We start from the raw sequence: 25270 nt of genomic DNA, 5'->3' as shown, positions 1-25270 counted from the left end.
CTTCCATGCTTTCACTCTAAACTTGCTTGATGATTTTTCATGGTATCATGCACTTAACCCTTCTTCCATCATGGGCATAAGTTTGTTCCCTAACATGTACATCTCTGAGCATCCTTAGCATGCTTCATCAACTACTTCTCGCGTTTCTTCATGCAACCCCACAAAGAGGCATGCTAACTCTGCGTGAAATACAATGTTTTTTATGCTATGTACAAAGCCAACAGTACAAACAATTAGAATTGGCATAATGAAACTACCGATCATAAAGTAAAATCAAATACAATGACATACAACTCGAAGGGATTTGATATGTGCTCTTTTCTTCCCTGGTATACTCAGCATTGAGGTTTGAATAATTGAATGTGAGTTCAGTCAGTGAAACGGGTGACAGGAGGTACATATACAAAAGTGCCCTACTAATATATAAACTTCTGAAGCAGCTGTGGACAAGGTACCACTGCTTACAAGGAAAATTCCAGGTATTGATGGGTTTATGAAATGAATGGCTTGAGAGGGCACATAAGATTCCTGAATTAGATGGCTCAGGAGGATATTGAAGAGTAAGAACCCAAGGAAACCAGTGAACCAGTTGAAAGAAAGAAAACCGCCTTACCATGATGCTATCCCAAATGGGAGACTCAGAAGATAGACATAGTTAAATACAACTTATATACAGCTATGCTTTAAGGACCTCAAAACATTGTCAATAGCTGCTAATCGCTGGTCTTGCAGCAGCTCCATTAGTCTTCTGATCCTTGTAGCAAACAAAATGCACCAGTATCCCGGTTGGATAGACCACAAATACACTATTCCCAATCCGCTTGCGGCATATGGAGCATGTGCTCTCACTTGTTATTTTGACGGAGCGCCTTCGACATCGTCGTAGCTCATCCTGAACCTGCCATACATCAGCCAGATTGAAACAGAAAATCAGATCACCCATCAGAGACATACCTACAATACATCTGCCACATGGAGTTTATCAGTATATGAATGTTAATGCAGACTGTTGTATTTATTGCACATCAATAAAAACATAGAGAACAATAATGAGATGATGCACTAGTACAGTACATCACTATATGATACCTGTAGATTCTCACTTTGCCGTAGATTCTTAATAACAGATAAATTCCGTCTCGACTCACTTGACTTGCGAACTAATGGCTCCAGAAAAGAATATAGTCGCTGTTTAAAAACAAATAACTTAGAGAACCTGAGTATGTGCACTTGATGAATTGATCTCCAGAAGAGTGTAAGTACCTGCAATTTGGTATTTGAAGGAAGTAAAGACAGAGCCTGCGCAGCATCAATACGATCCCATCTAGTGCTCAGTAAATCGAGTGCTTCCTCTAGCATGACAAATTCTGTGTTCTGATCAGCCTTTTCAACAGTGATCTCATTGCCACTCAAATTCTGCCTGTTATCTTCCACATCACTCTTGCTGCTTTCTGTTGTGCTTTCATTACTGCTCAAGTTTTGTCTATATTCATCTGCTCCCTCAATTTGAGCTATTTTTCTTGCCACATGCCCTTTGGTTCGATGTGCAATGCCAATTCTTTGGCTGGGAAACTTCTTCGCAAAATCCAAACCTGCAACAGAACGGTCATACTCTCGAACGGCTGTCGAGGGTCTCAAATAGATTTGCAGCAGTATCAAATATATGTTTGGGATTTTTCTGTTAGTAGGCTTTAACAAAGCTGTCTCATTTGTATCGATTTTGGTAGTCGTCGATGCAGAAAATACACGATCACAATACTTCAGAGCCAAATCAGGTTCATGAAGCTGCAAGCAAGGTTCCACATATTGCAGTGTTACAGAGTTTCACAAAGCTTTGATGTGGAGAAGTGCACTGTCAATGTCTTTAGGCAAAGAATTTAGCTGAAAACACATATGGTTGAATGTTAGAAAAATGTACCTTGTGAGCATAAAGGGTGAGGGCTAGTTGATGCTGGCCGAGTCGTCCAAGGAGAATCGCCCTTTCTTCATATAGTCCATTGGTAGGAAGCCGTTTTAATATGCTCTCACAGCTATAGCCTGAACAATTTTCAAGAACAGCCAAGAGCTCCTTCCGTGTTTTTGTATGTTGGCCCTCATCCCAAGTACCAAGAGCTTGCAATTGGGAATGTTCATCCAGTACTTTACTTAAATATATGTGTGCCTACAAGACAAGGTTTGACTTCAGAAGTATGGTTGCCTTTAACATGGAAAAGCAAAAAGTCATGCTTCATAACCTTTGGTTGCCTAATCACTCCAAATCAACAATACTGCAGGAATGCAAATAGGGGATTACTTCAGTTGACACTTCATGCTCCCACAGCATGAGAATATGACTTGATCAATTGAGCAGGCTGCAACTTGTCTCTAGCTTCCCGACTGCATGCCAGTGGTCCATGGTTCCCTACTTACTATAGCTAGCTCAATCTAATAGCCCTTAGAATGCCCTGCTGCCTTCTTTTCCCAATAAAACATAAGAGATGTGCCTTTTGCAGTAACCAGCACAACATTTCCATCATGAAATACCACAAAACTATGTCTCTCAATCTTCTGCAACTTCACATCCTTGGCACAAGTACAGTCCCAATAAATAGCTTGCATAGTCAGCACACTTTGGCATGAATGTGCGGCTGATCCTGACAGTTGGCTGGCAGGCAGCCATGCAAAATACAGAAAATGACAAACTGACCACATGCAACGCTAGCTCTCAAATAGATGACGACCATTGACTAAACCTAAGTTTCATAGTGCAGTAGGTTGACTAACAATTCAAAATAGTAAAGTAGGATCAGACGTGAATGGAGGACGATAACGATTGTAAAGGAAGTACATTTCTAGCTTCCCATTTTGGATATCACATGCTAGACTGAGGTTTCACAGTGAGGGACAAAATTAATACGTACCAATTCATTCTGAAGGGCCTCTGAAAAGTGAAGCTTATCATTCATCATCAAGTGCTCCAAATACATAGCCTGTAATTCTGGAAACTTATCTTTTAGGTATATATTCACATCATCTGCTGGCAAAGGTGGATCCATTGATGTGAATGCACTCATAGCTTGCTCTGGGCAGGTTCTTAAGAGCCACGTTGAAGAGTTGAGAATAAGATGAGGATCCTGGCCGCCTAGTTTCTATTATAGCAAAAAGAATAAAGATTATTGTCAAAACTCCTTCTGCATTACAAAAACAGTTCAATTGGGTTGGAATCACAAACCTTGAGATAATCAATGATTGCTTCTGAACCAATCTGCAAAGTTGGCACAGACTTAGTTTCTTTATCCTCAGCAAGTTGGTTCAGAAGATCTAAAACCTTGCGATGCAGTTTATTATACTTGTATAATTGAAGCAACTCCTTGAAGTAAGAACCTTGCAGCATCATTTCCTCACATGCGTCAACTTCACAGTAATTTGGGCCCGTCAACAACTGCATTGCTGCTGCAGACTGATGGGAAAAAAGTAGTGCTTGAACAAGGGCAGTGTCAAGAATTACAGCAGTTTCTCTGGCCCCATAGTTCCTTTCTTTCTCTGTTCCTAAATTATTGTACTGCCAAAAGATGTATTAACTCAAAGTAAGTTGATGAAACATCGCTCACATTGCTACAAACAGAAAGCACCATCAACTAAATCTTGACAGGAAGTTAATCCAATCTTCATTTATGAAGCTCAGAATTGTCAATACATATATACACTACTGACTGTGATGCATTAAAAAGTAGGGCAAATGTGCTCACTAAACCTTTAAAGAAGACTTGGGTCTTCTGACATCTTTGGCTGGACCATCTTCATTGACCATTGCTGCAACAGCTGCATTTGTTTCTTCTGCTTCTGCCTTCTCAATTATTGCAGCTCTTTTGCCCTGCAAAAAAACTGCAAAGGCCTTCATGGCTGCACTCATGTCTCTCTCCAGATAGGCATCTTCATTCAATCCACCCTCAGTCTCATCCACATCCACTGGAGATTCTGAGTTATCATCAGATGCATCAAATTGTTCGACCTCCATAGAAGGGAATTGTAAACTTGAATCTATGCCACTGTCAGTGCAGATCTTTGGTCGCCGAATTGAGGGAAAAAGAGACAACACGGCAGTAACATCTAAGGATGAAGCAGCAAAATGCTCCATGGACTTCTCATACTCCTGTTGCTGAAATAGTGTATGGCCATACCTTCAAAACAACAGATTTGAGGTGAGTGCATTGGAGTAACAACTTGATCTTAGTGTTGCAACAACACTGGAAAAAGGAGAAACAACAGTACTTGAGTTAAAAAAGAGGGAAGCAAATTGTCAAAAGTGCATCTGTTCACATTTAGCACTAGTATGCATTTCTAGTAAAAAAATTGCTGATTTCTAAGCTAGTAGACATGCCTAAGCTACTGCATTTTCTGCATAGCTTCTCAAAGAATGTGTCTATAAGGAGTACCGCTTATGAATTTCATCTTCCTTGTTAGCTCTAATTGAAGCATCCTCTGGTGGCAATAGCTTACACAAGGCCAAAGCCTCATCAAAACTCCTCGATGCTGCTAATTGCACTATCTGCCACAACCAAGAATATATTATGAGTGTGTGCGCTTGAGTTAAAGTCAATTTATCTGTTTCATCACCATAACCAGAAACTTTTACAATGTTTTCAAAGTAGTACTGAGCACATGAAATATTTAAAACAACCACCTGAGCAGCCAAGGGCACTAGAAGGAGAGCATGAACTGCATAGTCAGATACTGCTAGCACTTGGGGCCCACTTGCAATGAAGTGGTTATCTCGGGGCAACAGTTGCATCTCTCTCAGTGGAACCATCTGCACTAAGGAGTAAGGAGAATGCAAATACCTAACCTGTGCCAGGAGGAAAAAATTGTAAGAGAATTTACATAAACAAAGATAGTGTCCATGCTGCTCCTCATGCCATTAAAAAAATGACCTAAAAGTAATAAACATCTTTTGAAATTACAAAAACAAACACTAGCTAACCTCATCTTACATTAAGATAACAAATGGACTGATGAAACATTATCCATATTTAACATATATAGGTCCTCACAACATCACATGATCAAACATATGTGCTCACTAGAAGCTTTCTACAGCAGTTGCTATTTGATATAGATAGATCTTCTCCTACTATTTTCGAGCATACTCAGCATAAGGCAGCCCAGCAGTCCTGGAAGCTAAGCACGAGACTGCCAAAGATCTATAGAAAATACACCGCCCAACGAACAGAATCTGAGCAAGGAGTAGAGAACACACAAGAAATATGAGAAGAACATAAACAAATTTAATTTCAAACGAACTGATACAAAGATGGCTTTGTCCACCCATATGTTTCCACTATAAAGCTTAGATGGCGATCTAGACAAAATGATAGGCAAATAGCTTAAGGGTAGTTGGAAGAACTCTAACTGGGTGAAGGATAGATTGATGATGGCTTTAGAAAGATCTTCCTTTTATAGCCCGGAAAGGTAGTTTCATTAGCCTATCCGACCATATTATGAACCTTCCCTAGTCGGCCAAGGAATATTCCCTTTACTGACGGGGCCAAGGGCACTACCCCCCCCAACCAGGGCCACTTCCACAGCCCTTGGACCCCAAAACAAGGATCCCTGATAACTTCCACATCCCGCAACTCAATGCGTTGCGCCTCACGTTACTACCAACATAACTACTCTATCTAACCCAAAGGCTATATCCACAAAGGTCACCTTTTTGCCATTTAGTCACATAGACCTCATCTAACATACGAGTCAAGACCCAACCAATGTCCGTGCTTACACATGGCTTCTCCTCATAATAGGGGCCTTACAACTTAGAGCACCGTGGATCATCGGTGGCACCTTAAGAGGGCGGAGCATTGAGCATATCTAACAAGATCATCATGTGGATCTTACACTATCTTTGTTTCAGCAAAATGTCAGCTTGCTATTAATCCACAATGCAGCTTTAGTAAGTGTGAAATGATAAACTAAACCTGCATATTGGTAGCTACATGACACCTTTCAGTTCGTTCATGTATCGCTACTAGGAACGGGAATGGAGAAAGGCACAAAAATGCCGAATGGGGAGGCCCATATTTGGGAACAAGAGAAAATGGGCTGTTAAAAATTTGAAATAATTAAGAACATCTTATGTAAACACCCTATATAGCATAGTATGCTCAATAATCACTTTCAAGAAATGGAAAGAATAAATCGTTGAAGCTGAATATGACAATTATTCAAAAAACCATAGCCATTGGCATGTAAAGAGATGGATTGAAGGTTGAGAATGGATAATCCCCACCCCCATTCCCAAATCCAAAACCCAAACCCCCAACTCCAAAAAAAAAAAGGAATGTATTTCTATTCAATCCAAGTTCCTTAGGAATGAGCTCAATTATAATCAACCTGAGAATGAGAAGAAATATTTCTCACTTTCACAAGCTCATGCAAAGGATGTACGTATGCACACATGCATATACTTACTATGTAACAATAGGTTTCTTTACTATTTGAGAGGAGGAAAAGGGAAAAAATCAGCTTTTCTTCATGGTTGATCCATAGTACATTGAGATGGTTGTTGAGCTAAAAATGCATTAGCTTTATTAAAACTACCCCAAAACTGACTTAATTAATGAATTAAACATTTTATTAAAAAGAAATGTGTTTCTAGAGATGTTTGTGTCCCATAAGCACAAACTGTAATTGGAAGGACCCAAACTTTCTATAATTAGACATGTTTCCCTCCACTCAACTATAATCTCATTTTTGCAGCTTCCAATTGCCAAGGCTTTGCTATCCACGCCCCGTACGTAAAGGATATCTTAGCCGAAGCTATGCACCATTGTCTTCTACCATCAAATGTATGTTTCTTGGCCATTCCTCATTTGCAAATTCAGACTGTATCCAGCCATCATCTACCTGCTGATCATCAAGGCAACTGTTGTCCATCCTCCCAAGCTTGTGTTTCCTACTCCACATTGCCTAACGAGCTGCACTTTGCCTAAACTAGCTGTCACCAACAGCTGGCAACACATACCAGCTTGCATTTTCATCATTCAGTTGCCGTCTGTGCTGATTTTCCTCTCCTAGTGCTGCATTTCGTTGTGTTGGACCTTCAACAGCTGCCACATCATCATCTTCAATTGTGTTTGCAGTTTATTGTCCCACTTCTTCCCGTCTATCACACTCTCCAACTCATACTCTTTGTCCTGATCCTTGATACACGGGAGTTGAGGTTTAGTATCTTTCACTGCACAGTGTGTTTGCTACATTGCGCATTGTATTCTATTCAGTATTCATTCATTATTATTCATTGTGTTCATTGTCTCTGCATTATCCTAACCCTAACTGTGTTCTTTATTAGCCTGTGGATTTGTTATATGATTGTTTTTGTGTTTTTTATGGTAGAGCATTGCTTTACAATGGCGTCTTTCTTGATCCCAAAGTAGAATTCAAAAGAGGTGGTGTAGGAATTTACAGGTCTTTTGTCCTATGAAACGACAATGAGAGGAGGAAATTTGAGAGATTTGATGATGATGAAGTGGAGGATGAAGGTGGAGATGGTCCTAATCTAGCTACTATACATGAGTTTACAACAAAGAAATCTAATGTACAATGAGAATAAGCTCTGTTTATAGAACAAATATAACTTAGTGCGAAGAGGAAAAGTACAATAGCACAAGACAAGTGTCCAATGTCCAGCCACGTGTCATGAAGTGGAACAAGTGGTGGGACATTTGGAAGCTTGAATGACAAGAATGATGATCAAATCCCCCGTTCCTTCTTGACACACAGTGTGGGTTTAGTTGGCCTATTTTGGAAACCCAATGCGGTTAAAAATGCATCTCTCTTGGAGTACAAGGCACATGAAGCCAATTTTAAGGAATATAAGGCTTTATTCAGCTTGCCCCTTATGCTCTTGGCCTTGCATAACAAAGCCTAGAGGTTGTGCAACATATGCATCCTCTTCCAAATCTACATTCAAAAATGTTGTCTTTATATCCAATTGATGTACATTCCAATTGAAATGTGCAATCATAGCAATCACACATCTAATATTGGTCATTCTGGATGTAGAGGCAAATGTCTCCTCATAGTCAATGCTCTTTTTCTGAGCATATCCCTCCGTAACCAACCTTGCCTTGTATTTGTCAATAGACCCATCAAATTTACTTTTCAGCTTGTAAACCGAACATGTGTCAATGGCCTTTTTATCAAAAGGCAAATCAACAAGACTCCACGTGTTATTTTGGTCAATAGAACACATCTCATCACTCACGGCATGCACCCAATGCACATCCTATTGTGCATCCTGAAAACATGTAGGCTCATCGTCATCCAAAAGAGTACTAGAAAAAGCATATGCTTCTTCATCATCAATAAGATGGCGTGTATCAACAAAATGTGCCCCTCTCGCATTTCTAGCATTGGAATATGTACATTGAGCCAAAGAAGAATCCATATGACTCTCAGCCATCTAGGGACTATTTTGGCTGTATGTATAGCAGCCCTTTCTTGCACAACTCTGTCATCCACTACCCTGGGAAAAACTGGATCAGCTAAAGACTAATTTTGGGCAAGTAATTCAAGTTCAGCATGTTGTAATGGCTGATTTTCTACATCAAAATCAATCCCCCGAACCAATAACGTATGGAAGGAGACCTCAAATACATCCAAAGAGTCTGATGTGGCTGGTATTTCAAATTCACCATGCATATATGCTGAATTTTCAAAGAATATGACATCTCTACTCAAAAAAATTTGCATATGGAAGGGTTATACATCCTATACCCTTTGCTTTCCATTCTATATCCAACAAAAATGCAATTTCTTGCCTTGACATCAAGCTTTCGACAAAGCTCTTTGGGTACATGTGCATATGCAACACAACCAAAAACAAAAAGTAATCAATACTAGGCTTCTTGCTATACCATGCCTCGTATGGTGTAACGGTCTTTGATGCTTTTGTAGAAGCACGATTTGAAACATGATTTACACATGCAAGGCCTTCAAGCCAAAATCTATGAGGTAGCCCTTTGCTCTTCAATATGTATCTAGTCATTTCCATAAGAGTACGGTTCTTGTGTTCCACCACTCCATTCTATTAAGGAGTCATCCTCACTATAGACTAATGTGCAATGCCATGGTCTAGCAAGTAAGCCTCAAAGGCTTTAGACATGTACTCTCCCCCTCTATCTATGTGAAGAGTCTGCACTTTCAAACCAATTTCAATTTCCAATTTAGCAAGTAAGCCTCAAAGGCTTTAGACATGTACTCTCCCCCTCTATCTGTGTGAAGAGTTTGCACTATCAAACAAGTTTTAATTTCCAACTTAGCAACCAAATGTTTGAAGTACATAAATATATCAGATTTGGCCTTCAAAGCATACACCCAAGTGTATCTAGAGTAGTCATCGATAAATGTGACAAAATAAAGGTGACCCCATAAGCATAAGTCCACATGCGACCATAGACATCATTGTGTATAAGCTCTAATTTCTAGACAACACGCATTGCACCATCCTTCTTAAAGGCAAACATATGCATTTTTCCAAGAATGCAACCCTCACAAGCATGGGGAGGTGGAGTATCCAAAGTAGGCAAAGAATCAACCATCTGATACCTCTAAAGACTCATGAGACTACCAAAACTCATGTGTCCATATCGAGCATGCCATAGCTCTACATTCTGCATAGCGGAAGTAAATGTGCTAGCTGTCAAAAGATGACGTACCAGCGAGACAATAGGGTTGGCGGGGAGGAACACAGAGTGAACTCGACAAACATGGAGAAGAGAAGAAAAGAGAGAAGAAACTCTGATGAATGGAAGGATGAAGTTCTGAATCATGGAGTGAATGTGATACAAAGGAAACAAGGATGCCATAGCACAAGGAAAATGGTAAAGACAGCCACGAACCACGAACCGCAATGTCCTCCTGAAGGGGGGTGAGGGTAGTGGAGAGGCTGGAGAGAAGAGGTGATGGACTGAATGAATCAGCTGTATGGAATGAATGAGAGAGTGGCCTTTAAATAGGCACAGTCAGTCTAGGATGGCACCCCTTTTTGGGGCTGCAAACCCTAAACACAAAATGCAAAAATGCAAACTATGGGTGAAGGGTTTCTCAACACCCCCTCTTAGGCCCAAAAAAGGGGAACAAGAGAAGAGTGAGATGGAGATGCAATGCTACATGCTGAAGAATGCTCATGCAGCAGGTGCCACTTGGACAGTATCCCTCGTGGGGAAAGTGTGCACTTGCCCAAGCGCCCTAGTACAAAGATGATGAAAACATGCGATGAATCACATAAAAGGAGACCTTTGAAGATAGTCAATGACGTACCAGCGAGACAATAGTGTTGGCAAGGAGAAACACGGAGTGAACTCCGCAAACATGGAGAAGAGAAGAGAAGAGAGAAGAAACTCTGATGAATGGAATTATGAAGACATGAATCATGGAGTAAATGTAATACAAGGGAACAAGGGTGTCGTAGCACAAGGAAGATGATGAAGACAGCCACGAACCACAAACCGCAATGTCCTCCTAAAGGGATGTGAGGGTAGTGGAGAGGGTGGAGAGAAGAGGTGACGAACTGAATGAATCAATCATCAAGAATGAATGAGAGAGTGGCCTTTAAATAGGCACAGTCAGTCTAGGATGGCGCCCCTTTTTGGGGCTGTAAACCCTAAACGCAAAACGTAAAAATGCAAAAACACAAAAACGCAAAACACAAAAATGCAAAACACAAAAACGCAAAACCGCAAACTGCGGGTGAAGGGTGAAGGGTTTCTCAACATCCCCTCTCAAGCCCAAAAGGAGAACAAGAGAAGAGTGAGGTGGAGATGCAATGCTACATGCTGAAGAATGCTCATGCAACAGGTGCCACTTGGTGCCTCTCGTGGAAAAATTGTTCACTTGCCCAAGCGCCCTAGTACAAAGATGATGAAAAAATGCAATGCATAGGAGGAATGTCGGACTTTGTGTGGTGCCGAGAACCATAAGAATATGCCCGTACTCAATCTCGGGAGGTGGCTCCATGCTGACCAAGTGACCAAGGCAAGAAGATGTAGAGGACCCCTAAGATCCAAGATTTCCACTGGAAAGGGAATCTACAGTAAAGACCAGTAGACAGATGAACTGGAGAACCCGAAAGACAACCTCGAGAGAGAAGCCACTAGCTCCGTGCATCCATGCTAGAAGAAATATGAAGGCCTCGTCACCAAGTCGCGGCTAAACCTCTGAGGTCCCGATCTAGGTGGTACCTGAAGATCCTGGGTATCAATAGAAGAGATGACCGATCGAAGACAGCCACCACAAGAAAGTAGAGGATGGGTGAAGAACTTCATGTGGAGTAGGTTCCCCCTCTGAGGTGGTAGGTGGAGGGGCTCCCGCTGAAGTCAAAGAAAAAGTAGATGCCCCCTCTGCAGGCAAAGAAATAACATCCCCCTCTGAATCCCCCTCTAAAGTAGATAGGAAATCCAAAAACTCATGAATCACGGACTCCGAAATGTCTGATGACGAAGGAAGTGCCGCCGGTCGTGCCGAAGAAGGTATCCAGGGGTGTCGAAGAGCTCCTAGAGGTAGCCTCTCGAACCTGAGTAGTCAAGGATGGAGCTCAGAATGAGCAAGAGGTGGGTAACAGTCGCTGTCTCTCAGTGGAGTAGACAGGGTAGCCGAAGAAGAGGAAGGAGTCGAGCAGCTACCGTCTCTCGAAGAAGCAAACTGACGAGGAGCGGTATCAAACAATCACTGTCTCTCGATGGAGCGGATTGCAGATCCATAGGTCGTGGAAGCCACTGTACTGGAAAATAAGTGGGAGAAGACTGCCGCTGGCATTGCGACAATCTCCATGAGATCGTAGCGCCAATCGATCCTCCGTGTGCTCGAAAGGACTTAGTGCACATCGGATGCGTCTTATTGCCCTGAGCATAGTACTGTGATAGCCGATGCAAAAAGATCTCGATTGCCCAAAAAGGAGAGGTGGCACAAGGAGTGCCTAGTGGAAGATGCATATACTCTGTGGGGTGTGGAGCAAAGGTCGAAGTCGACAAGCATCAATGGTGTGTCCGGTGATGCCACAATAGGAGCACCCATTAGTTTGGTCATCTATTGGTAAAGAAGCCATGGATACCAGTATACCTTGCTGAAGAAGGAAGAGGTTAGCCACCATGAACCACAAACCGCAATGTCCACCTCAAGGGGTGTGAGGGCAGTGTGAAGCACGAACCGCAATGTCCGTCTCAAGGGGTGGGAGGGCAGTGGAAGGGCTGGAAGTGAGCTCCCAGTGGAAAGAGGATGTGACCAGCAGTAAGAGATTGCAACCAGTAGAAAAACGCAGGTGAGGAGAGAGAAAGACTAAAAACGTAGGCAGGACAGCCTACAAGAGAGAAAGATTCCTCCCTATCTCCTAGCGTTTGCACAAGCTCTTGCTTGCGGCTCAACCAGTCGGTAGCACAACCAGCACTGTTTTTTTCAATTGGTGGCTTTTTCCCACAACTGGCGGCTGCACCTTAACTGCTGGTGGTTCTTCCCGACCATTGGTGGTTCTGCCCTTCCTGCATTTGCACCCGGCAGCCCACTTCCAACCCTTCCCCTACCCTCCCACCCCTTGAGACAAACATTGTGACTTGTGGTTCGTAGTTGGCCTCTCCCTTCTCTAGTTTGCCACACCGGTACCATGGCGTCTCCACCAACAGATTGCCCTTCTACTAGGTGCTACTACTGCGGCATAAACGGTCATCCCACCGAAGTCTCTCGACTTCAACCATTGCTCCCCACCCCCTTGGAGTATATGCATATTCCACCAGACACTCCTTGTGCCACCTCTCCTTTCTGGGACTAAGGAATCGTTCTGCATCAGCTATCAGAGTATTATGCTCAAGACAATAAGCCACACCCAATGCGCACTAAGTTCTTTCGAGCACACAGAGGCTCTAAGACCTTATGAGGCAATAAGCCCTGTCATGAGGACGTCAAAATTTTATGCTTTACTTATGTTTAATTGACATTTGATTAAAGGATTGATCAAATGTACAATTAAAAGATGCACATGTGAGATGCAAGCTACTTTCTCACAGTTGAAGGCTGAAGGACCCTGTGAAAAAGGTGGGTGTTAAAGGCAAAAGTTGTAACAAGTTATACTTGTTAGATTCTTAGGTGAACTATGGTGTCAGTTTGCCCCTAGGACCATTAATTGGCCATTAAGTGTCAGTGGTGACACTAGGGACTAGGCATTAATTAATAGATTAATGCTTGTCTAAGGGTCAATTAATGCATGGGACCACTTTGGGTTGCAAATGGCCAAGCCAATTAATTTTTGGATGGGCAAGGCTAATTTTTTGGGCATGGATTAAGGGCTGAATTAATTTTCAGAATTAAGTAATTCTGAAAATTAATTAAATGGCTGGAAATTGTTGAAAATGGATTATGAAAGCTACCACTTGGTAAAACTTTCCCATATAAGTGGGGGAAAGGCTAAATAGGGCTGAAGGGTGAGGAAAATCTCGTTTTTTCATTTTGGAGCTGTTGAAAAGAGGTGTTGGACTGTTGCTGCCAGCTTTTGGGGCCATTTACCAGTCATTGGAGACCATTTTGGTGATGAAGATTGCATATTCTTGACCTTGGGAAGCTGGCAATTGCTGCTGATGCAGTTTCTCCTAAAGATCATAGTCTCTGATGCTCCTATTGTTGTTGGTGCATCCGTTTGGGGCTGGTACAGAAGGACAGCAGCTGATTTTGATCAGTTCTTCGTGACAAATCTCAGAATTTTCTCTCTCTACAGCATTCTCTCATCTCCTTCAGCCTATGCTCAGCCATTCTCAGCAATTCTTAGCCATATGAAGGAGGTTTCAGTCATTTTTGGTGGGCTGATCTGTAATTTCTGCAGTAAACCCTAATTTACAGCAAAAATTAGGGTTTAGCAACCATCTTGGGATCCGTGCCAGAGATTGAAGGCTCAAGGGACTGAAATCAGCAGCTGATAATTGAAGATTATCAAGGGATTTCAGGAGCCAACCCATCCCAAATTGATTTGGGGCAGCATTTAGCCAGCCAAGGGTCAAATTGGAGAAGAAGGCCTAGGTGAATCAAGAAGCAAATGACCCAAAAGGCTTGCTGGTCATTTATGACAGAAAGAGCAATTGGTTAGCAAGAGGAGATTGAAGAATCTCGAGTTGTACTCCTTCCAATTGAATGAAAGCTAAAGAAATACCGCAAGGGGTGCCAATTTTGGGGCCAACAAGGTGTGTACCATCGAAGAATGTTATGGTAAAGTGTGTATTTCCTTTTATATGCATTTATTTATTGCCGTAATTAAGTGCTTAATCAGGTTAAACCACCCATTCCAAGAAGGAAGGCCGTTTCCTGGTTCCATTGCCAAGATACATCAAATCTCTTGATTTGGTGGGCCCGAGGCACCTGATTGCAAGCCAAAGCTTTGTGCTAGTGTTGATCTTTATGCTCAGCTGAGAAATTACAGCAAGATGTCTTCATATAGTGGGATGCAATCAAGCAGTAATGATGCCTGTCATGATGCACATTCACATGGGGAAGAAGGAAATGCAATGCCTGATCTTGGACATGGCATGAATCATGGACAACATGCTGAAAATGTGGCTGAAGGCCAAGATGTTGAACCCTCAATGCAGAAAGAGGATGATAATCAACAAGGGGAAATGGAATTCGATGATGTATTCAAGAATCGAATGAGGGCAGCAGCCAATATCTTTGTTAAATTGGTAAAAGATCCTCAGTTTACTCGGTTATGGAACACTCCTACGAAGGACAACAAGGGCAAGAAGAGAACTTCGGGACAACAAGATGCACCGAAGAACAAGCCAAAGCCTTCTCAAGATGCTCGTGGTGAAAAGCAATCGGTGCCAGTTGGGCAAGAAATGCAAATGCAAGTTCATGATGTAAATGCTAATCCTATGGTTTTTGGACATCAAGGTTTGCATGAGAATTTGGGGCAGCCAGCTTACTTTGGTGGTAGCACAATTTTTCATGCTATGGTGGGTGAGCGACCGAATGTGGAAATGTATGGCACACCTCCCCATAATTTTCAGCAACCAATGCATGGCTTGCATAACCCAATGCACTAGGGTATGGCTCATGGAATGCATAATCCGATGTATGGCGGCATCGGTATGATGCCTGGTGTGCAAAATCACGCATGTGGGCAAGCATCAGTACCCCGTCCTACTTTTGGGGATCAAGGAATGAGTGCTGGTCATACAAATGCACCGTTTAATGTTGGCTATCATGGAAATTGCCTCTACACTAGTGGATACACTATGCCTTTCATGAGCTTGTTGAGGCCTTTTTATGGTGATGTGCCTAAGGATGTATCTGCTGAAATTTAGTCCAATGTAGAGGAGCTGAATAAGATATTGGTATCTGAGCAGATTTTGGCACATAAAGAGAAAAGGTCAAAGGTAAAGCTTCCATAAGCTGTTGGGTGAAGTTTCACAACTGTTCACCAATGGATGCTAAATGGATGGAAGAGGATGACTTGGCAGGCCATCCTCAGTTGTTGCAGCTTTACCTTGATGCCGTTCACTTAGAGCCGACTTTGAATCGGGCTCTTTCAAGTTCAACAAGGCAAGGGTCCAGAGTACCCCCTGATACTCAAGGGGGCAGTAGCACTTCCACTCCTCCAGGAATGGACTGCTCTCGTGTATAGTGGACCTCGGATGTATTCAGCATGCATCCAAGGTACTGTGCTGTCAATATGTCTACCATGAGGTCACTATTCAATGTACTAGTCACTGTGGTATGTATGCAAATGGATATGGTTTTCACTACAGCTCTGAAACTGTACATTTGCATCAGGTTATGATCATGAGAGACTGATTACCGAGTGCTGGTTTTCAATGTATAATCATTAGTTTCAGTGGTATTCAGCTAGTTCTATGGATAGCAGCATGTGTATTGAATGCCATTGACAATTCAGCCATGGTTTTGGCTCGGTTTATGCTCTACTATGGTTGTGTAGTCAGCACTGTTGAGAAACAAGAGTTTGGGATGCATCCGATGAGTTTCTAGCAATAGTTCTGGACTATTGTTGAGTTTTATGCTATGTTTATGCTGGTTGGAAATTTTCAACAAATGGTGGGCATAAGCGATAGTTAGCCAACAGTGGCCAATGTTGTGTTGACTATGATGCCTTGTGAAAATTCCAGTGCAATATTGTTTGCTTTGACACCTTACAGTGCAATCGAGGACGATTGCAAGGATTTCAAGGGGGTGGTCTATCACGAGGACGTGAAAATTTGATGCTTTGCTTATGTTTAATTGACATTTGATTAAAGGATTAATCAAATGTGCAATTAAAAGATGCACATGTGTTGCACATGTGAGATGCAAGCTACTTTCTCACAGTTGAAGGCCGAAGGACCTTGTAAAAAAGATGGGTGTCAAAGGCAAAAGTTGTAACAAGTTATACTTGTTATGTTCTTAGGTGAACTATGGTGTCAATTTGCCCCTAGGATTATTAATTGGCCATTAAGTGTCAGTGGTGACATTAGGGACTAGGCATTAATTAATGGATTAATGCTTGTCCAAGGGTCAATTAATGCATGGGACCACTTTGGGTTGCAAATGGCCTAGCCAATTAATTTTTGGATGGGCAAGGCCAATTTTTTGGGCATGGATTAAGGGCTGAATTAATTATTTCTGAAAATTAATTAAATGGCTGGAAATTGCTGAAAATGGATTAAGAAAGCTGCCACTTGGTAAAACTTTCCCATGTAAGTGGGGGAAAGGCTAAATAGGGCTGAAGGGAGAGGGAAATCTCGTTTTTTCATTTTGGAGTTGTTGGAAAGAGGTGTTGGACTGTTGCTGCCAGCTTTTGGGGCCATTTCCCAACCATTGGAGACCATTTTGGTGATGGAGATTGCATATTCTTGACCTTGGGAAGCTGGCAATTGCTGCTGATGCACTTTCTCCTGAAGATCACAATCTCTAATGCTCCTATTGTTGTTGGTGCATCCGTTTGGGGCTGGTACAGAAGGGCAGCAGCTGATTTTGATCAATTCTTCGCGACAAATCTTAGAATTTTCTCACTCTACAGCATTCTCTCATCTCCTTTAGCCTATGCTCAGCCATTCTCAGCAATTCTTAGCCATATGAAGGAGGTTTCAGTCATTTTTGGTGGGCTGATCTGTAATTTCTGCAGTAAACCCTAATTTACAGCAGAAATTAGGGTTTAGCAACCACCTTGGGATCCGTGCTAGAGATTGAAGGCTCAAGGGACTGAAATCAGCAGCTGATAATTGAAGATTATCAAGGGATTTCAGGAGCCAGCCCATCCCAAATTGATTTGGGGCAGCATTTGGCCAGCCAAGGGTCAAATTGGAGAAGTCCTGGGTGAATCAAGGGGCAAATGACCCAAAAGGCTTGTTGGTCATTCATGACAGCACAAGCAATTGGTTAGCAGGAGGAGATTGAAGAATCTCGAGTTGTACTCCTTCCAATTGAATGAAAGCTAAAGAAATACCACAAGGGGCGCCAATTTTGGGGCTAACAGGGTGTCTACTATCCAAGAATGTTCTAGTAAAATGTGTATTTCATTTTATGTGCATTTATTTATTGCTGTAATTAAGTGCTTAATCAGGTTAAACCACCCATTCCAAGAAGGAAGGCTGGTTTCAAGCCCTCTTGGAGACCGCCCCACTATGCAGTGCAGAGGTTTCCCACACCCACTTCCGGGTACAATGGCTTCCACGGCCCACATCTGCTCCACAGTCCACTCTCCTGACAGCTCGTGACTGTTCCCCACCCTCTTCCACTCATGTTTGAGAGGCCACTTCTAGGTGCTTTCCGGCTTCTTCCAAGCACCAGATACCTTCTTCGGCACAACTGGCGGTACTTCCTTCATCATCAGATGCTTCACAGTCTGTGAGCCATGAGTGGTTGGATTCCCTTTCTCTCTCAAACTGGGATTCAGAAGGGGATTTTCTTACTTCGCCCTCATAGGGGACTTCCAGTTCTTCTTTGGCTTTAGAGGGGGCTTCTACTTCTACTCCTTCAGATTCAAAGAGGGACCCTATGTGCCATGAAGGGACACACCACCACCTTTCACTTTCGAGAAGTGGCTCTCCTTTAAGCAGTCATTTCCTCTACTCATACCCAGGATCTAGAGGATCTACCTAGATCATGGCCCTTGGGTCTTCAGCAACGACTTGGTGGCTGGACCTTCGTATTTCTTCCAACATGGAGTCACAGAGCTAATGGCTTCTCTCCCGAGGTTGAGTTTCAAATTCTACAGCTCATCCAATCTCTTGACTATCTTCAAAGGTCTTCTTTAAGGTGGTATTCTCAAATCACAGGGTGGATCTTCTTCGTCCCTTGGTCAACATGGAGCCACCTCCTAAGCTCGAGTACAAGCATATCCTTATGGTTCTCAGCACCACACAAAGTTTGACATTCCTCCTATGCATTGCATGTTTTCATCATCTTTGTACAAGGGCTCTTGGGCAAGTGAACAATTTTCCCACAAGGGACACTATCCAAGTGGCACCTGCTGCATGACAATTCTTCACCATGTAGCATTCCATCTCCACTTTACTCCTCTCTTGCTTTTTCTTTTTTTAGGCCTGAGAGGGGATATTGAGAAACCCTTCACCCGCAGTTTGTGTTTTTGCGTTTTGAGTTTAGGGTTTGCAGCCCCAAAAAGGAGCGCCATCCTAGACTGACTATGTCTATTTATAGGCCACTCTCTCATTCATTCCTTACAGTTGATTCATTCAGTCCATCACCTCTTTTCTTCAGCTTCTTCCTTACCCTCACATCCCTTCAAGAGGACATTGCGGTTCGTGGTTCATGGTTGTCTTCATCATCTTCCTTGTGCTATGGCACCCTTGTTTCCTTGTATCACATTCACTCCATGATTCAAAACTTTATTATTCCATTTATCAGAGTTTCTTCTCTCTTCCCTTCTCTTCTCCATGTTTGCCAAGTTCACTCCGTGTTGCTCCCCACAAATCCTATTGTCTCACCGGTACGTCATCTTTTGACACTTTATTGTGCGGTGTTGTTTATGTTTCTGTGTTAGGGTATTTCTTCACAAGTCCCTCAAGAAGCGTGGTCAGGCAAGCCACATTCGTATGCTCACTTGAGAGTGTTTGGCTACGAGGCATTTGTGCACATTCACAAGAAAGAACGCAGCAAACTTGAGCCAAAGTCTTATAAATGTATTTTCCTAGGATATGGTGATGAAGGTAAAATAGAATATAGGTTATGGGATCCCGAAAAAACGAAAATTGTATGCAACAATGATATTATCTTCTAAGAATATCACAATGCACAAACAACCTGAAAAGACTGAGGAAGTCAAAAGGGTTGTATTCCAAGAAGATGTACCGATAGGATAACAAAGAATACCTGCTAGACAACAGCAAATATCTGCTATCAATGGCCTTGAAAATGCAAGGAATGCTGCTGAAAATGATCAGCAAGATATTGCCCATGATGTATCACAACTTCAACAAGAACAGATACCTTTGGAACAACAAGAACCAATTATATAGCATGTGAAAAAATACCCTAACACAGAAACATAAATAACACCATACGACAAAGCACAAAGTGATAGAAAAACACAATTAGGGTTAGGATAACTCAGAGACAATGAACACAGAGAATGAATGAAGTGATATGATTATTGAATATACAATGCTCATGCAACAAACACACTATATAGTAAATGAATATTGTACCTCAAACTCCTGTACCTATTTATAAAAAGTTTTTGGCCCTCCCAAAGTGGATTTGTGCTTATGTCATATAGACACTCTCTAGGAACGCATTTCTTTTTAAATAAACAAGGTTTCTTCCTTAATTAAGAATGTTTTGGGGCTTTTTAAGTAAAACTAATGCATTTTTAGCACAACATCCCCTCTTAGGCCCAACAACAATGCCACAAGAAGTAGGTCGGCCAAGCCCTTTTTTTTTTAATCTTTTATCCCAAGGCGTCCCGTCCCAAAGCAGCCAGAGCATCAGACAAAGAGTGTGCATCGGCTGCCCAGTGGCCTACTAAGACTACAAAAGTCTACAAAGGTTATCTTATCAAGGGAGCCCAAGTAATCCCCCCAAAGAGGCAAAGGCATCAAAAAAAGAGTGCACATCAACTGCCCAATGGCCTACCAAGTCTTGCAAAGGCAGATGGAATCAGCTATGGACTTTTTTTCTTCTTCTTTTTTTAGGACTTTATAGTTTTAATAGATTTAACATTAAGTGAGGGTTTCAAATCAGTTTTCATTCAATTGAGTATCCATGCCCCAAACAGGAGAGTGATAAGGAATGGTTAAAACCAAGACCTTCACAAAGCAAGCATACTATCTCTACCATTACTGGGTGTCGATGAAAAAGAAAAATAGCTAAGATGTAGATAACACAAACAGAGCAAAGATTTGAAGCAAGTAAGCCAAGCAAGCAAGCTAGGGAGAGCTGCCTTGGAAACTACCATGTGCAATGCCACAAATATGGTGGATCCAAAGTTGACCACTCCAAAAGACCGAAAAGGAATAAATGTGCACAGACGCATGTTTACATGAACAAAATACCAATGCATGGGATAATGCAAAGGAAGATGCAAGATGTCATGCTCACGCAAAATGCAATGCAACGGTGCCACTTAGACAATGCCCTCGCAAGGGAACCCAAGTGCCCTTTTACAATCATATCATCCCGATAGTGCGAATGAAGTTATAAATGTTCATAAGTACAAGACAAAAGAATAAATGAATGAATGAATGTCTAAAAGCTGTAAGCATCATCACTATCACTATCAAGAGAAGTAGCTGCCCCCTCTCAAATTGAAAGGGAAAGCAAGAGGGAAGTACCCTCTCCCCGTCAATCTGAAGAAATAGGAAAGAGTGTACCCAAGCCGATCCTGGGTTAAAGGTACTAGAAAACTGGCCAGTTGACCACTTTGGTCAAAATGTTTACAAAATTATCTGATGAAGACACAAACTCTAGATGAAAGGTGTCTAGCTCAGCCTGCTCTCTGAAAAAGTGGAAGTCATAAGGAACTTTTGGCTATTATTGACTCTTTGGAAACATGGGCATCTTCTTAAGGAAACACCCCCACAAAACCACCATCTTCACAGACCATAAAACTCTGAAGTACATCAGTTCTCGAGTCTTGAATCCACTCCAAGTAAGATGGAGTACCTTCCTTTCTAGATTTTTATTCTTTCATAACATATCAACCTAGCAACCAACAAGGATAACCAAATGCATTGTCTCGATTCTTCTATCTTGTACCTAAAATAGGAGATGCAGTTCATAATCAACACGATTCTATTCTCTTGAAACCAAGACAATCGCAACTTTATACAATAGCAAGCAAAGCTACAAAAGATCTCATCTTCCTTCTATAAGTCAAGAAAGGACTTTCCAAGGATTGCTCTACCCAGAAGATCAAGCAAAAATTTCAAGGAAGATATACAAGTATTGAAGGCTTCCAGAGTTAAAGGCCTACTCTATTATCAAGGATTACTGTATACACTATCCAGATCACTTCAATTACATATACTCCAAACAATGCATGATATTCTAACTACATGACATTTTAGGGATAGTAAAATAATAGAGCTCATCCATCAAGACAATTGATAGCCTCAAATGTGAAAATTAGTCAAAGAATTTATACACACATATGATACATACAACAAAACCAAAGTCCCTCGCTATCGACCTCATGGGTTGCTCCACCCTTGCCTATTCCTAATCACTCTTAGCCACTTGGCACAACCCTTGCCTATTCCTAATCACTCTTAGCCACCTATGCCAATGCACTTTATCATCAATCTACCTTTCTCCAAGGGGTTCAATTCCATTCTTCTGGTGGTCAATGGATTTACCAAGATTGCACACTTTATCCCAACCCATAAGACAATTATAGGTAAAGGCACAACCCGACTTTTTCTTGAACATATCTACCGTTATCATGGGTTACCAAATGACATTGTTTCACATCAAGGACCACAATTTGTGTCAAATTTTTGGATCAATCTCCTCAAGCTCCTAGGCATCCAAAATAACCTCTCTTTGACCAACCATCCTCAAAGTAATGGACAAACAAAGAGAATAAATCAATTCTTAGAACAATATTTCCAATGCACAATCGATTACCATGAAGATAATTGGGTGGATTTATTGCCTTGGCTGAATTCGCTTACAATAATTCTAGTCATAGCTCTACTAGGCAAACTCCATTCTTTGCCAACTATAGAAGACACCCCAAAATAGATATTTATAGCTGGTCTTCAGAGTCTTTTTCACCACTTTGACAGTCCTCACAGTCCCAATCCCACCTATGAGTCTTTTTCACCACTTTGACAGTCCTCACAGTCCCAATCCCACCTATTGTCATGGTGCCCTTCAAGAAACCTACAAAAACAACACATAAAAACATTGCTACTCTAGTTGAAACCAACCAGAAAGTTGATATCCTCCAGTTGTTCGAAGCCCATGTGTCTACTGTGCAGCCAAGGAAAATAGGGAGTATCTGAGTCTATAAGGCCCAAACAATGCCGCAATGAAGGTCCAGACTGCAAACACATGGTGTACAGGGGCTGGAACGCAAAAAAACAGGCTGTACACAACTCAAAGAGGTCAGAAGTATATTACCTCGAAGAAACACAATCCGCCAACACGTGCAGGGGGTGATGTCATCACCTAAAACTGCCGCCTAGCAGGGAGAACGATTGCCTTGATTATAGGGACAAGCTGCCGTATAAAATGCAGCCTGTGCAGAGCTGCTAGTACCTGGAAAAGGGCCGCCCAGCTTTGGAGAGTGTCCTTGATCAGAAAGGCAGTAAATGGAGAGGTAGCCTGACTGAAAGCGCAAGCTTTTGATGTCTGCCTAGTCAAAAAGCAGCTAGGAAGAGGGAAGAAACAGGCCGCCCACTCAGGTGGACTGGAAACATAAGGGTAGAAGCTGTTCAGGATGACACCCAGCTGGTACGCGCTTGGACAAAGGGCATTTGGAGGGATGTTAAGGATTATGTTATGCAATGTCTTCCGTATCAACAAAATAAAGATTCCTCTCTTCTACCCGGTGGTTTACTTCAACCACTTCCTATTCCTCAAGGCAAGTGAACTGATATTACAATGGATTTTACTGTGGGATTACCTACAACAAAGTATGGGTAGAATAGCATTTATGTGGTGGTGGACCGGTTGACTAAATAAGCTCATTTCATCCCTACCAAGGCTCAATTTACAGCAAAGCAAGTGGCTGAACAGTTCATGGAATATATTTTTAAGCTTCATGGTATGCCATTGAAGATAGTATCTGATCGTGATACTAAGTTCATGGGAAGTTTTTGGAGGAGTTTATTCACTTCTATGGGAACAATTTTGACTCCTAGCACGGGATATCATCCTCAAACCGATGGCCAAACGGAGCGTGTCAATAAATGGTTGAAAGTCTAACTTCATTATTTATGCCATTACACTTAAGCTTTGTGGGATCATTGGTTACATCTTGCTGAATTCTGTTATAATAACACTCATCATATGAGCATTGGCATGTTTCCATTTGAAGCGCTTTATGGATACAAAGTGCAAATACCTTCAGCCCTTTTTCATGAAGATGTGAATCCACAAGCAAAGGCTAAAGTTAAGAAAATGGAAGCTCTTTTGCATCAATGCAAGGAAAACATTAGGAAGGCATAAGATGTTATGAAGGCTTATGCTAATGAAAAGAGGAGACCTTTGGAGTTTGAAGGAGATTGGATATTTCTCTGGGTACTCTCAAAGTGCCTAAATCTAGGTATGCTTCTCTCAAATGTGGTCATAATAAGTTGGCTCATCATTACTATGGGCCTTATCAAATCCTTAAACGAGTTGGTAAGCTTGCATACAAGCTTGATTTGCCTTCTTCAACAAGGATTCATTCTACCTTCCATGTTTCCCAACTTAAGAAATATGTGGGTCCAGCCATAAAGGCTTTAGAAGAGTTACCTCCCATGGATGAAGATGGTCTTATCATTTATAAGCCTGAAATGGTTATTGGCAAAAGAGAAAATGTTTTAAGGAACTGTTCGCTGCTGGAATACCTTATTAACTGGCGAGGTTTGCCCATGGAGAGGAGTCTACTTGGAAACCATCATCATACCTTGATTCTTTTCTATAGCTTTTGTAGGAAATAGAGTAATATCTGAACAGGATAGCTTGTTGTATTAAATTTGTCATAAAAATAATTGCTCTATGGTCATCAAAATTGGATTTTTATGGCATGGCTGGATACTAGGGATTGTTCTCTACGTTTCTATAGCTCATACATGGTGATTAGACATTTCTTCTTCAAGTTATGGTCGATCTTGTGCAGCAGCCAATTTGGACAGTTTCTAGCAGTATATTCAAATTTCATACTTGTACTTCATTGACATATGAGATCTTCTTCAGCTTGGAGTTTCATTATAGCATAGATTCATCACTTACAAAGATATCCTTGTAATCTTTCCTTGTGAATTGTCCCGATTCCAGCTTTGAGGACAAAGCTCTTTTAGGCCGGGATGGCTTGTAATAAAGCATAAATGCCTTAGTCTAGGGTAAGTATAAAAGGTGGAGATGTAACATGTGAAGCATCTTTTTGTCATTATACAACATAACTTGTTTGAGATCTCAACCTCCCACCATCTAAGAGAGTGAATACTCTGTTGTGCTAAGAAATGCACTTAGCCACTTAAACAGCCCCAAAACATGCTTATTTTAGGCTTATTTTAGCCAAAACCCTAAAACGGGAAGCAGATTGAGAAAGTTAAGTGGGAAAGGATCTAGAACCCTAATTTTCTATGAATTGGCAGCCAGCCCTCCACTCTTTCACAATCTCGTTTTTGCAAGTTTCAGGTGTTACCAGCTTGCTGCCCACACCCCGGTCACGAAGGACATCTCAACCCTTGCTGTCCATCACTGTTCCCTACAGCCTGACGCCTGTTTCCAGCCCCCCACAGGCTGATTGCTGTTGTTTCTGCTTGGCGACTGACTGCTGATCATCTGCACTACTGTCGTACAGCCTGCCACGCCAGCAAACTACTGCGTTTGCAAGCTCCAGCTGCAGCCCTAACAATTTTCTCTCTCCTATCTGCAGTCGCTGCAGTCTTTCTCTCTCCTACAGGCTATCCTGCCTGCGTTTTCAGTCTTTCTCTAGGTAGGCTCCGTTTTTAGTCTTTCTCTCTCTTGCAGGCTGTCTTGCCTGCGTTTTTAGTCTTTCTCTCTCTCCTGCAGACTCCGTTTTTAGTCTTTCTCTCTCCTCACTGCTGTCTGCATCAAATCCAGCTTCTCACTGCTGCATTTGCTAGTG

At 41.9% G+C, this 25270-nt stretch overlaps 1 protein-coding gene across 1 annotated transcript in view; it reads right to left on the bottom strand.

The window, feature by feature from the left end:
• Nucleotides 1-250: 250 nt before the first annotated feature.
• The window catches only part of EMB2754 (Vacuolar sorting protein 39), a 39375-nt gene continuing 14355 nt past the window's right edge, over nucleotides 251-25270 (bottom strand). The window contains exons 4-12 of the mRNA XM_087676254.1: nucleotides 4664-4825; nucleotides 4416-4528; nucleotides 3734-4160; nucleotides 3212-3541; nucleotides 2901-3128; nucleotides 1919-2161; nucleotides 1264-1785; nucleotides 1090-1188; nucleotides 251-898 (exon numbers count right to left, since the gene is read on the bottom strand). Coding sequence (XP_087532380.1) covers nucleotides 704-898; nucleotides 1090-1188; nucleotides 1264-1785; nucleotides 1919-2161; nucleotides 2901-3128; nucleotides 3212-3541; nucleotides 3734-4160; nucleotides 4416-4528; nucleotides 4664-4825 — 2319 coding nt within the window. The 3' untranslated portion in view covers nucleotides 251-703. The remainder of the gene's footprint in view (nucleotides 899-1089; nucleotides 1189-1263; nucleotides 1786-1918; nucleotides 2162-2900; nucleotides 3129-3211; nucleotides 3542-3733; nucleotides 4161-4415; nucleotides 4529-4663; nucleotides 4826-25270) is intronic.

The sequence above is a fragment of the Lygodium microphyllum genome, chromosome 4 (assembly GCF_053477565.2).
Source record: "Lygodium microphyllum isolate KBCC chromosome 4, Lygodium_microphyllum_v1.1.10, whole genome shotgun sequence".
Classification (NCBI taxonomy): Eukaryota; Viridiplantae; Streptophyta; class Polypodiopsida; order Schizaeales; family Lygodiaceae; genus Lygodium; species Lygodium microphyllum.
This window is presented reverse-complemented; position numbering and strand designations above follow the sequence as displayed.